The 12,839-nt window shown below is 50.2% G+C and overlaps 1 protein-coding gene across 1 annotated transcript in view; it reads left to right on the top strand.

The window, feature by feature from the left end:
• The window catches only part of Syk (spleen associated tyrosine kinase), an 83,191-nt gene that overhangs the window by 34,966 nt on the left and 35,386 nt on the right, over nucleotides 1–12,839 (top strand). The window contains exons 2-3 of the mRNA XM_023704218.1: nucleotides 2,498–2,940; nucleotides 5,269–5,429. Of these exons, the coding sequence (XP_023559986.1) occupies nucleotides 2,527–2,940; nucleotides 5,269–5,429 (575 nt within the window). The 5' untranslated portion in view covers nucleotides 2,498–2,526. The remainder of the gene's footprint in view (nucleotides 1–2,497; nucleotides 2,941–5,268; nucleotides 5,430–12,839) is intronic.

The following is a 12,839-nucleotide window of genomic DNA, read 5'->3' on the forward strand; positions in this document are numbered from 1 at the left end:
TGAAACTGTCTTCACTTTCACTCAAATGGTTTTGCAAGCTTGTGATTGAGATTTTAATTTCTTCTTTATCTCTTTGACTCTGCTTCATGCAATCTATTTCTTTCCTGTATTACTCATTCAAGGAATCAGTCATTTTTCTAATCTCCTCTATTTTTTTTATCAATGTGTTCTTTAGAAGCAGTTATTAATTCTTTTACTGCATAGTTTTGTTCAGATTGGGTTTCCTCACTATGTTTCTGTAGTTGATTCTTTATTTCAGATGCTATGAGTTCTGAAAATTCTTTTTTTATTTCAGAAAATAATTCCACTCTGAGTTCCTCTATAACTTTTTGATGTTGCTTATTTACTATCGACCCTATTAATTCATACATCTGAGCTGAGCTAGTAGAAAAGAATTCAGCTCTAAGTTCCTCTATAACTTTCTGCTGTTGCTTATTTACTATCAACGTTATTAATTCAAAGATTTGAGCTCAGGTAGTGTCCTCTGCACTTGTTCTGTGTGGGCATTGGGTTTCCTCCATATGTTTCTGCATTTGATTCTTTATTGCAGGTGCTATTAATTTAGGGATTTTTTTTTCATTCCCAGTCTGAGTTCCTCTATACCTATCTGCAGTTGTTTCTTTATTTCAGAAGCCATTGATTCATTGATTTCAGCTGTGTGCTTCCCAATTTGTTCTCTGTTAGTGTCCTTTGTACTTGTTATGGGTGGGCTTGAGGGCTTCAATTGCATTTTGCTCCTTCTCGTTGTCATTTTGTGTGACACTATCTTCTGACCTTCATTGTAGATCTTTGTTGCAGTTATGAGCTTAGCACCTACTGAAATTCAGGTGCAGATCTACAAAGTTTAGCTTTATCCGGCTGTGCCTGGCTTGGGTCTGGCTGCTATGCTCAGCTCCTTAATGTTGTTGCCCTTGGGGGTGAACCTGATGTGCCCCTCTATCAAGATGTTCTGTTCCTGTTCTAGCTGGGTGGTTTTGTCACCTACTCTCTCTGCAGGGATTGCAGCTGCAGGATTTCACTCCAGGTCTGTATGCCAGGCCTGTGCTGAGTCTGGAGGTGACAAGGTGGAGTAGGGGGGAGAGGCAGCTCTCCCACACACTCGCCAGGCCTGGGTAGGACTGAATTGGGGGTCCCCAGTACTCAGCAGAAATTCTCACTGGGTGGGCGTGGGGGGGGGGCTGCTGTGCAATCGTGGGGGTGAGTCCCAAGGTGGTGGTAGAGGGTCTCACCCATGCTGCACCTGGACTTGGACTGGCAGGTCCCGCCACTCAGGGTGGCGAGTGCCAGGTAGCTGGAAGCTCTCCCACACACTCACCGGGCCTGGGCTAAGACTGGATCTGGGGGTTCCTTAGAACATGGCAGAAATTCTCACTGCGCAGGTGGGGTGGGGGGTGGGTGCTGTGGAGTGGTGGGGGTCTCCCAGTGGGGTGGAGGAGGTTTTCACCCATGCTGCACCTGGGCTCAGACCAGCAGGTCCCGCTGGCACAGGGTAGCCGGAAGCTCTCCCATACACTCACCGGGCCAGGGCTAGGACTACTGTGATAACTATTGATTTTATACTTTGAAACTATATTATATAACTATAGAAAGTCTGTAGTTATATAATAGAACCAATCATAAATTAGGAGTTTGTACATGAAGTATTTCCTCTTGTTAGGGTAAATCTACCCTGGATTCCTTTGGAAAAGACAGTTGCAGTGGCCTGAGCATTTCTTGTGCAGCCGCCCAACCCGCAGCGTAGGAGTATGGGCCAGACCCCAGGGTTCTTCCAGGTCGTGGTTCCCTGGATGGCAGAGGGATGGTGGGTGGAGTTTCCCACCAAAGCTTCCAAGGTTCAGCATGGCTGCCATGATGGTGGAGGTGGTGGGGCATAGGTTCTCCCCTCCTGAGCAGCTTACTGAAGCTCCTGCACTCCCAAGGCTCTCTGTGGCTCTTGTGACCCACCATGGTTTCTTGATTCTTACTCTCTGTTTTGTTGGATGCCTCCAAAGTCACTCACACCTCCAAGTCCTTCTCAGCCTCATACTTAATTTTTCATGCTAGGTGGTCCTTACTTGTCCATGTTTTCATAGATGTTGCAGTTCAGGTTGCCAGTTATCTGGGGATGATCAGGTTCCTGATCCTCTAAAATCTCAACACTTAGGAGGTGAGGCAAGAGGAGTCCAAGGCCTGCATGGGCTACACAGAGAGCTCAAGACCAGCCTGGGCTACATGGTGAGACCTACGCAGCTGCACCTCGGGTTCTCAGTGGAGGGCAGGTCAGAGACATGCAGGTGTGGGCTCTACAGGCTCCTGAGTGTGCCACTAGGGACTCCAGGACATGCCTCTGCTCACACCCACTCAAGATCTGGTCTACTGGGAAAAAATGATACAAGCAAAAATCAGAAAGTCAGGGAAGTGCTTCCTTCCTGAGCCAGAAGGACTAGTCCCCAGCAGGAGAGACATCTGGTGGCCTTGTTTCCTAGTCCCCAATGCTTTCTCTCTTCTCTGCCCCTAGGTGCACCCTGAAGGCGGCCCAGTGCAGGGATGGCTAGCAGTGCAGCAGACAGTGCCAACCATCTGCCCTTCTTTTACGGCAACATCACACGTGAGGAGGCAGAGGATTACCTAGTGCAAGGGGGCATGACTGATGGGCTCTACCTGCTGCGCCAGAGCCGCAATTACCTGGGTGGATTTGCACTGTCGGTGGCGCACGGGCGCAAGGCACACCACTACACCATTGAGCGCGAGCTGAATGGCACCTACGCCATCTCAGGTGGCCGTACCCACAGCAGCCCCGCCGACCTCTGTCACTACCACTCGCTGGAGCCTGATGGCCTGATCTGTCTGCTCACCAAGCCCTGCAACCGGCCTCCCGGCGTGCAGCCCAAGACTGGGCCCTTTGAGGACCTGAAGGAAAACCTCATCAGGGAGTATGTGAAGCAAACATGGAACTTGCAGGTGGGCTCATCTGCCATGCAGCTCGGTCTACAGTTCCCTGGATGTCCACCCTGGGGCCCAAATGAGCACCCACCGTGGGAGGCACTATCAGACCACAGAACAATGCCTCCAGAGAACAGAGGCCTGCCTGCCTGCCTGCCTTCCTCCCTCCCTTATCCCTCCCTCCTTCCCTCCCTCCCTTCCTTCCTCAGCACTGGTGCTTTGCACTGAGCTATACCCCTAGTCCTTTTTTATTTTTTATTTTGATATAGGGGCTTGCAAAATTGTCAGTGAGACTCACACTTGCAGCCACCCTCTTTCAGCATCCTAGAGTGCTGTCATAGGTAGCACCGCCATGCTCAATAGCTTTTTGTTTCTCACGGCCACCTCAGAGTGGGCGCAATATGGGTTTATGCATCACAGGAAAACCTGCCACCCACTTCACCAAATCGCCAATGGGTGTCTTCTGGCTTTTATTTACCTTGAACAGTGCCATGCTGACCTTCCTCCCCTCGCTTGGCACCCATTCTTTGTGGCCTGGTGTTGCCTGCTGTGTATCATTATTTATTTGACTAGCATCACTCATGGCCACTTTTCTTGTTCTAACATCTTCCTGCCAGTAGCACCCACTGTGCTCCTTTACACTAAGCTTGTGGGCCATATCTGCAGGACAAATTCTGGAGGACCTGTGCCTCAGTAGAGGACACATGTTTTATTTGGGCACAGGACAGTGTTGTCCAGAAGGTCGGCACTGGTCACAGCAGCTTGCGTTCTTGCCACCTGCTCTTAACCTGGTGCTGGCACTCATACATGCCGAGTGCTCACTGTGCCCCTGAGCTACACCTTGACTCACCAGTCTTCAGAGCACGTGGTGTCAGGAGCCAACAGGTCTAGTGACAGTCTCCTGCCTAGGCTGAGGTGATACCCAGATCTCTTCTCATTTTCTGGTTGTGTGCTGACATGTCCCTCCTCTGCACTGCTTGACCCATACTGACTTAGACAGTATCAACCTTACCTGTTACACCGTGACTGTTTCCTATACTTTTAACATGCTTTGTGTTAAGTTCCATCTTAAGTCAGATACTATGACGTGATGAACTGGTGCTTTTAACTTGTATTTATTGGGTAAATCTTAGACTATCCTTTTGTTCTTCAAGTTAGAAACGTCAGACTCATTGAGTATAATTTACGCCCTGTAGCTTCAACCCATCTGGGTGTGCAGCTCTGGGATGTGTGATGAGTGTGACTCCCACCTTGGTCCAGATAGGTAGGCACTGCGTGCCTCTGCCCACCCCCTGCCCACCCCAGCCGCACAGCCACATTCTGTCTCTGCTTTCTGCTTTCTCCAGAGTGCCGCATCAGTGGGCAACATGGTGCTTTCCAGACCAGCTTCCCCCATGTGGCCTCCCTACCTACGCTTTGTCTGCATTGCCGCCCATGTCCGTGGTGGTCCCTGCCAACTCTGAGAGGACTCCTACAGCCTTGGCTCTGTGCTCACCTCGCCCGGGATGCTTCTGTGTCTGTGGCCCGTGCTATCTGCAGTGTTCACCTCATCTGGGAAATGTTTTTATTTATTTATTTATTTATTTATTTATTTATTGGCAGAACCAGGGATTGAACTCAAGCCCTTGCACTTGTCAGGCAAGCACTTATTTTACTGAGCCATCTCCCCAGCCCCTCATCTGGGAAATGTGTGCCACACTTTCATTCACAGCTGTATGCCCTCTGCCTTCCAGGTGTCTGGGGTAATTATAGTTCTACTGTTACTGCTTTGGGATTTCTTTATAAATGCAAATCATTGAACTGTGGCACTTCGATAACCACTGTTGGAAAGATCTATTTCTCTCCCACAAAGAAAGTGAGGAAATAAATAGGTTTGCTTAGCTCAGCTGTGTTTCCCAGGCTTGGCTTCTGTGCTGCTGTGCCCGTGTGGTCACTCACACGCTGTCACCTACACAGGCAGACAGGATGTTCCTTCCCCCACACCTCACAAGCTTTTTGCCGGCCAGGAAATGGCCAGGTTTTGACACTGAATGGTCAGCCTAGCATCCTGGGGCACCTGGGGCAGAAGGCCTCATCTCAACTGCAGAAATTAGGCCAGATGTTATTCAAAGTTTTATCTGGCCTGGGAAAGGAGAATCTGTATTCGAGAATGTGTTTTCATGTTTGCATCTGGAAGCACATCTGTAGTATGCAAGTCTCTCCGTGCTGAATAAATGGCGAGTAATGAGCTCTGAATGAGTGTGCAAGTGAGGCCACCCCCTGCTTCCACCACCAGCAGACAGGACTTGTTTCTCCAGCTTCCTCTCTCTTCCTTGCCTAACCAGCCGTCTTTCCTGCTCATGGCAGGGCCAGGCCTTGGAGCAGGCCATCATCAGTCAGAAGCCCCAGCTGGAGAAGCTGATCGCCACCACAGCCCATGAGAAAATGCCTTGGTTCCATGGAAATATCTCTCGGGGCGAGTCTGAGCAGATCGTCCTCATAGGATCAAAGACAGATGGCAAGTTCTTGTGAGTACTGTCCTGTCTCTTCTTCTTGTCTCCTGGGCCAGGCGGCTGGGACAACTCAGGATAACGTGGCTTCCTTGTGAGGAGATGCCATCTGCCCCCATGCAGGGTCACACATCCTCTGTGGCACACACATGCTGGCCTGTCCTGGGATGCTTTGAAATGCAGAGGGCTTGTAAATAGGATATCATGTCTGCATCTTGTACAACAAATAACCACTAGGAAGACAGTATGCAATATGTTAATTATTGAAACTTACTAATTTGATTTGAAACTGTCTCTGCTGTTCATTTCTCAATAAAATTATGGGGGAAAAAAAAAAAGAAATGCAGAGGGCACGTGTGACCCAGTCTATTTGGCCCAGTTTGCCCCTGACGTGAATACTCTTGTTGGATAGTGTGGGAATTGAATCGTGTTTAAAGAAAATGGTATTTAGCTCTGATGAGTATTCCCTGTCCACAGTGCTTTGTATTTGGGATGTTTTTTCAATTTTAAAATACTTGCATATAGTTAACGAGATGTCTTGGGGATAGGACCCAAGTGGAGACTCAGTTCATTTACATGTGCACCTTAGACGCGCAGCCTCAAGGTAGTTTCATGCAGTGATTTTAGTCCACCTATGTTTTGTCCATCATATAAATCAAGTGAGGAACTTTCCACTTGTGATAGCAGTATTGATGTACCAGGTTCCTGCTTTAGAGCATTTCGGAGTTCAGATTAGGGATGCTCAACCCCAATCCTGCTTTTCAGCGCAAATACAGTATGGATACCAACATGCGGGTGCCCTAACATAAATGTAAACACAACACCTTGCTCACCTCAAAGTCCTCCAGCCTCAGATGTGATTTCTGATTTTTCTTAGGCAGATAGTTGAAAGGAAAAAAAAGTTCTAAGCATAGCTCACAGAAATGGCAGTGATGCTGTTTGATCAGAAGCAAGCTGTGGTTTTCAGCCTTTGAACTCGGGAGTTAGGATGACTTCTGGGTTCTGTCCCTCGTGGGAAGCTGCTGTGAGCCTAAGTTGCAGCAGGTCCTGTGGGTGTGGGCCAGCTCTGCCGGACTCAAGGCAGAGACGCAGGAGCTGCCTGCTGTGGGTGGAGCTCCCCGCGCAGGGGCAAGGCGAAGACGACTCAGTGGGCAGCTGCCAGGAGGGCAGACACCTGCCCACCTTTGTCTCCTCGTGGTGTCCCCCACAGAGAGGTTTCCTGGGGCACCAAGGCCCATGGACCCATCCCTGCCTGGGAACTTCACTGGAAACAGTGGTGCAGCCTGTTCTCAGGCACATGGGTTAAGTGTCCAGCTGACTCCAGTGGATTTTCCTAGCAAGTGTTTGTTCTGTGTAGCCATGTACTGAATGATTTTCCTCATCCTTCTGATTTTAAAATCTCTTAAACATGATCCTAAAAGAAAAACCAAAGATGAGGCCCCAGTTGGCTTCCGCCATCTCTGGAGCAAAGCTGGGCATAAGGATGCCATTGCTCAGAGTGCATATTCTCATTTCCCCTGAGGCTTGGCCTTTTCCATCTTCTCAGCAATAATTTCCAGCACAAGTGTCATGGGACTGCAGATGCAGAGTCTCCACCTGTCAGAAGTGAGTGACCTAATTTGGGGAGCAGCCTGCTGACTCCTCCATGCAACCAGCCCCTCTCAGGTGCCTGGAGAGCAGCTGGGAGTGGGAAGTAGATTCTTTTCTTAGTTGCTGCATCTGAAAAGAGCAGTTACATGCTCTGTCCTTTCCTGGGGACATGTGTAACCCTTCGAGAGGACCAGAGACTCTGCATGCCATCCTGTGTGTTATCTCAGGAACCCTCAGGGCACAGGGCACATGCAGCCCCAACCTGGGGCTCATGGAGCCTGCAGGCAATTCTCAGAACTGCTGAGGGTCCCATGAACTGCATCAGAGCTCAGAGGTACAGCATACCCATGGGCTGGGGCTTGTGCCTTTTCTCCAAGTCTCCTAAGTCAGTGTCCGCTGACTGGGTTCTTGGCCCACCTTATACATTGCAACTGCCTAGGAAGGCCACTTGGGCACTAGCCTCTCGCATACTCATGTGCGTGGCTTTCTCCTGGGGTCACCCACACCTTAGCCCATCTCCTTCCCAGCTTCTGCCACAGCTGTATGGCTTGCTCAGGGGTGGCTTTATGGATGGTGCCTCACCTGGGGTGTAGCGAGAGGCAGGTGCCCAATGTGGAACTGGGGAGACTTCACCTCGCAATCCATGTTCCAGCTTGGTGTGGAGACACATACCTGTTATCCGAGTATTCTGGGAGGCCAAGGCAAAAGGATCACAAGTTCAGATCTAGCTTGGGCAATTTGGTGACTCAGCCTGTCTCAAAGTGAAAAAGGGTTGGGGATGTAGCTCAGTGCAAAGGGCCTGGGCTCAGCCCCCCGTACCACACACACACACACACACACACACACACACACACACACTCCATATGACTTTGGCTAAGAAACAACCTTCCTGAGATTCGGTCCTCTGGCCTGGAATGAGTGACAATCCCTCCTATTACTCTTGAGGACTGGGTAGAAATGCTCACCGGGTTCACAGCACACCTGTGCACTTCAGGGCTGGGCCTGAGTTTTCTTCTTTCTGCTATTTTGTCCTTCTCAGGTGTCACCACCAGCAAAATCTTATCACCAGAAGTTTGCATAGTTCTTAGTGTTCACAAGCACTTCCTGCACAGGGCACCAAACTGGAAGGGTCTGGTGGCTGTGCATCTGGAGAGGATGAGTCTGTCCCTCATCTGTGGTGGGGATGAGCCAAGGTGGTAGGAGACCCTGAGGCTGGTTCTGAATAATCTCGGTTTGGCCTGCTTCCAGGTCATTTTGTAAGATGATCCTAACTCCCAGGGAATACCACACCATGGGTCATTTTAAAGTCAGAACTGACTTCAACACCAGTTCCTGTGGCTGCTGGATATCTTCACTTATGAAAGAGGGGCATCACCAAGGGCCATTCACCCCATGAAGCTGAGGCTCAGACTGCTGTTAGTTTCTTCCCTGCTGTGTTCACACCCTCATTCAGACTCCCCTAAATAGGGTGCCTCATGTATCCGTTCCTATGACTCTACCAACTTATCCTACTGTGCCCTGACATAGCCGGAGTCTGTAGTTACCCAGGTTGCTAAGAGCTGGGCACCGTGGTGGGCCCTGGGACTGGAGACTTTAGACCTATGACTGTCTGCCCTCACAGAACTGGCATCTTAGTAAGGAAAGGATAACCCAGCACTCAGAACCTCATGGGCCAGTGTTCTGGCCAGCCACAGGGAGGCTGAGTAGGAGCACAGCAAGTCATACGCCAGCTGGGGCAACTTAGGCTGTATAACAAAAGAAAAAGACATATTTGAAGGGGTGGGGGTAGGACTCAGAGATGTAGCATCCCGGTTTTGATCTCACAAAAGTAAAATTTAAAAAATAAATTAAAACACTACATACTTCCGTCTTTGTTCCACGTTCCTGGGGAGTAGGCTCCAGGACCACCTCCAATACCAGAATCAACAGCTGCCCAGGTTCCTTGTGTTAGAGGACATGGTGTGTGCCTGGAGCCCACACACACCCTCCTGCATGCTTTAATCATCTCTGGATTATTTATAGTACCTGTGCAGTCCAAGTGCTGTGGAGGTGGTTGCTAGACTGTATTGTGTAGGGAATAATGACAGACGGAGAGTTGGTATGGACACAGACTTTTTCTCACTTGTTTTGCGTGTGGTTGGCTGCAGAACTCCTGGTGATGAAGGCCTGTGATCAGGGGCTGGACTAGGGTTTTGTTCTGGGCAGGCACTGAGGAAGTTTCTACTTGAGCAGGAAGACTGGAGAAGAGATGATGTGACGGGGAACAGCACCCTACCGCCCTCAGATGTGTGCCCAGGGCGCCACCACACAGGAGGCTGTCACCGCCAGGCTGGATGAGACTGTACACGCATGTGGAGGAGTCTGCTTTGGATGAGCAGGCTCAGATGTGCATGGCATATGGATGGGGGGTCAGCAGCCAGCCACTCTCGGAGCTGTGTGGTGCGTGTTCACCACAGAGTGTGGTTTATTGCGGAGGCATTTCAGGCTGTTGCTTTTTTGTGCCCAAGCTCAGGCACTACATTTCATGTTTGTTAGAAGATGGCCCAGCCTGCGCTACAGAGGCCCCAAGACAAAGGGCAGGCGGCCTGGCTTCTCCAGGGTGGCCCTACTCCATACCCCTGCACCAGCCCCCAGGCCAACCCTGCCCTCTCCCAGCCCTGGCTCCTGGTGCAGTGGCAACGGGGCTCTGTGTCATTTCTGCACACGCCCTTTTCCTCTGACAAGTTGCTGTCAGAAGCATGATGCAGCTGTCCCCTGTTGTTTCAGGGTGCACAGCAACAAGGCTAAAGGCAAGGTCCTGAACTTGACTTGGGCTGCTGCCATGGTGATGGGACCTGCCCCACTGCCCTGGGAGTGAAGGTCTCTAGGTTTCTCCTCAAGTACTTGAGAGGACCAGTGATTCCCCTGGGTATAGTTGGTCCATTAGAGAAGCAGTGGTGTGTGGAGCAGCTCCTACATTCCAAGTGCTGGAAGGCAAAAGTGATTCGACTGTACCTACAGAGTTAACAGCCAGGTGGTGGAGACAGATAAGGAAACACAGTTGTCTCTGTGTCCATGGGTTCCACATCCATCCATCCATGATAAAAAAACAAAACAAACACCAAAATAAAACCTCTTTAAACATTTGCATTGGCACTGAATGTGTTCAGGCGTTTTTGGTCGTTATCCCCTAAGTAATTCTGTCTAGCACCTATTTACCTAGCATTTGCACTATATTGGGTTATACGCAATCTAGACAAGTTTGGAAGTGTTCAGGAATATGTGCATAGATTCTACACAAATATTGTACCAGTCTATGGGTGATTTGGGCATTGAGAATTTGGGGATCCTGGGGGCCTGAGGATGGGCCCCTGTGCGTACTGAGGATTGCCCACACACGGTACAGCGCAGCCTGTGCATAACGGAATTACAGAGAAGGCTCTGAACCCAAATAAGAGAAATGGTTTCCTTAAGCCTAGGAACATAAAGAACATATGTTGCAAAGAACATAACTGAGAACAAAAGCTGCTGGCAGCCTTCTCTGCTTTGTCCCTCTGCTTGATTGCCACTCAGAGTCGAAGTGCCCGTTCTTGCCAACCTGCCTGGGCTCCTCTTGAGTCCATGCCTAGATCTTCTGTTCTCAGGGTGACTCCAGTCTCGTGCCTGCTTCATACAGCTCCTGTTTCTGCAGCACTCCAGCTCCGCTGTGGGGAGTTTGTGCCTGGGAGGACCCTGTCCGAGCGGCCCAAGCTGTATACCTTACCTCCTGTGAGGAAGCACCTCCAGGCTCGCTGATGTAGAAATAGAACGTATTTTTTGATTCATGCTGAGGGTCACTAACTTGGTTTAAAGTAAGTTGATGTGTGTGCTTGTGCTAGACATAGAATCAGACCCTGCAGACACCTCATAAGCAAGGTCTGAACTAGACTCCAGTTGACATAGGCAGGGCTGTCTTAGGGACACCAGCAGGGTGCTGTGGAGCAGCCTTCCTGAAGTCCCCATCTAGCAGCGCATGGGTGGGCAGAGGTGAAAACAGAGTTCACTGGCTCTGGTTTGCCCTGCAGTGTGATGAGGCCCCTGTTGCAGCCCGCCGTAGCGGTAGCAATCTGCACCTTCTCACAGGCAGACCCAGAGCAAGCTGCCAAGCCCTCTGGCTTCCTCCTCTCCACCATGTTATTTCGTGCACACTCTCCCAGCTGGAGGTGGCAGTTTCACTCAACACTTACTACTGCATTTTATCTCAGGAAGCTAAGAGTGGAGTCATCATCAGGGGACATGGGAGGGCGCTGACCACCGCATGTCCTTGGACCTGCCTCTCTTGAGCTTCAGGCACACTCCTGCTGTGTTGGATACAACAAGCAATTGGATCTGGAGTGTTTCCTTAGTCCTAGGATGCCAGGCCAGGGAAGGCCGTGCAGAGCCACCGGCTCAACCCCTGCTCATCTGATAGGAAAGAGACAGGTCCTGGGCACCCAGAGGCCACTGTGGGCAGCCTGGTGAGTAGGAAGCCCCCCTGAAGGATCTGAGCCAGAATGGTCATTGCATTGTCTCTTCTTGGCCTTGCAAATGGGCGGAGCCACTGTCAGGGGACCCTGCCTCACTCAGCCTAACCTCTTTCCCCGTGTGCTTCTGTGGAAAGCATGCCAGAGAGACCTGGCTCCTCTCTGTGCTGCAGGCTCAATTTCTACTCCTGCTTTTACCCTGTATCTCCTTCCAAGGACTTTCCATGACTCTGAATACTTTGGCATCTTGGCATTCTCACACCAGTCGAGCCGTTGAAGTTGCTTTGCCTGTGCTCTGTGCCGTGCCTGCCCTGCCATGCCAGCCATGTGCATAGATTATGTCCTGCACAGACCTGGGGGCCAGCCCTGACTGTCTGTCACCCAGGTCAGGGAATTATTGTAGGTGCCCATCTCTCCAGCTCACTTCCGCTTTCCATTTCCTGCAGTGGTGTAACACTGATCCATGTGGGGCAAGGCCATGAGTCTGTGAAATGTGATTCCTGGATTGCTTTGGATCTTCTCTTAAATCCTAGCTCATGAAAGTCTCAAGGGGTGCATCAACAGACACAGAAAAGGTGAAAAGTCCTACCTGGGTCAGAGGCAGCACTGCCCATTAGCAGCCCGGCACTGGGGTCATCTGGCTGCCGGGGCTGGGTTTTGCCTTGTGAGAGGCTACGTGACTTTGAGCAAGTTACTCAGTGGTTTCATTTCTTTAAATTCCTTGTCTTCAAACTGGGCTTGCTGTCAGCCCTGCCTCAGGAGGGCCGCTAGTGTTGCACACTACAGAAAACAGAATGCATTCCATGTGGCGTGTAGCCCGGCATGTTGGCAGCTCCCTGCCTTGCCTTATGGCATCCACAGATACATCTGACTTGAAGAAAGGCATGCACATGACATGGAGCCTTCCCACTGCCCCGCCACAGGCACACGGTGGCTTCTGCACATGATTGCCCGGGCAGTTCTGTTTATTTGCACCACATGGCTGTGAATGCATACAGCAGGAATCCCTGTGTGCCCATCACAGGATACATGAATGATCCTTTCTTTTATAAAGTGATAGATTTAGACAAAATATTACCACTTCATAAAGAAAGTCAGGTTATTTTTCATCACAAGTCAGTCCTAAGGTTTATGACTTTTTCATCACAAGTCATAAACCAGTTAGTAAGTTTTAACAATTTAGTAGAAAAGGATGAGCAAACCCAATCACAGAAATTATGCTGCACGCCTTCCTCAAGAACAGATATGCTTCTCCACTCCACATAAGCCCAAGCTCCTGCCCAAGACACCGGGGAAAGCACACGCACACCGTGTCCGTGCAGAAATGCCTTGTGTCCAACACCGCAAAAACAGTGAG

The sequence above is a fragment of the Octodon degus genome, unplaced genomic scaffold, assembly GCF_000260255.1.
Source record: "Octodon degus isolate 3935 unplaced genomic scaffold, OctDeg1.0 scaffold00192, whole genome shotgun sequence".
Lineage (NCBI taxonomy): Eukaryota > Metazoa > Chordata > Mammalia > Rodentia > Octodontidae > Octodon > Octodon degus.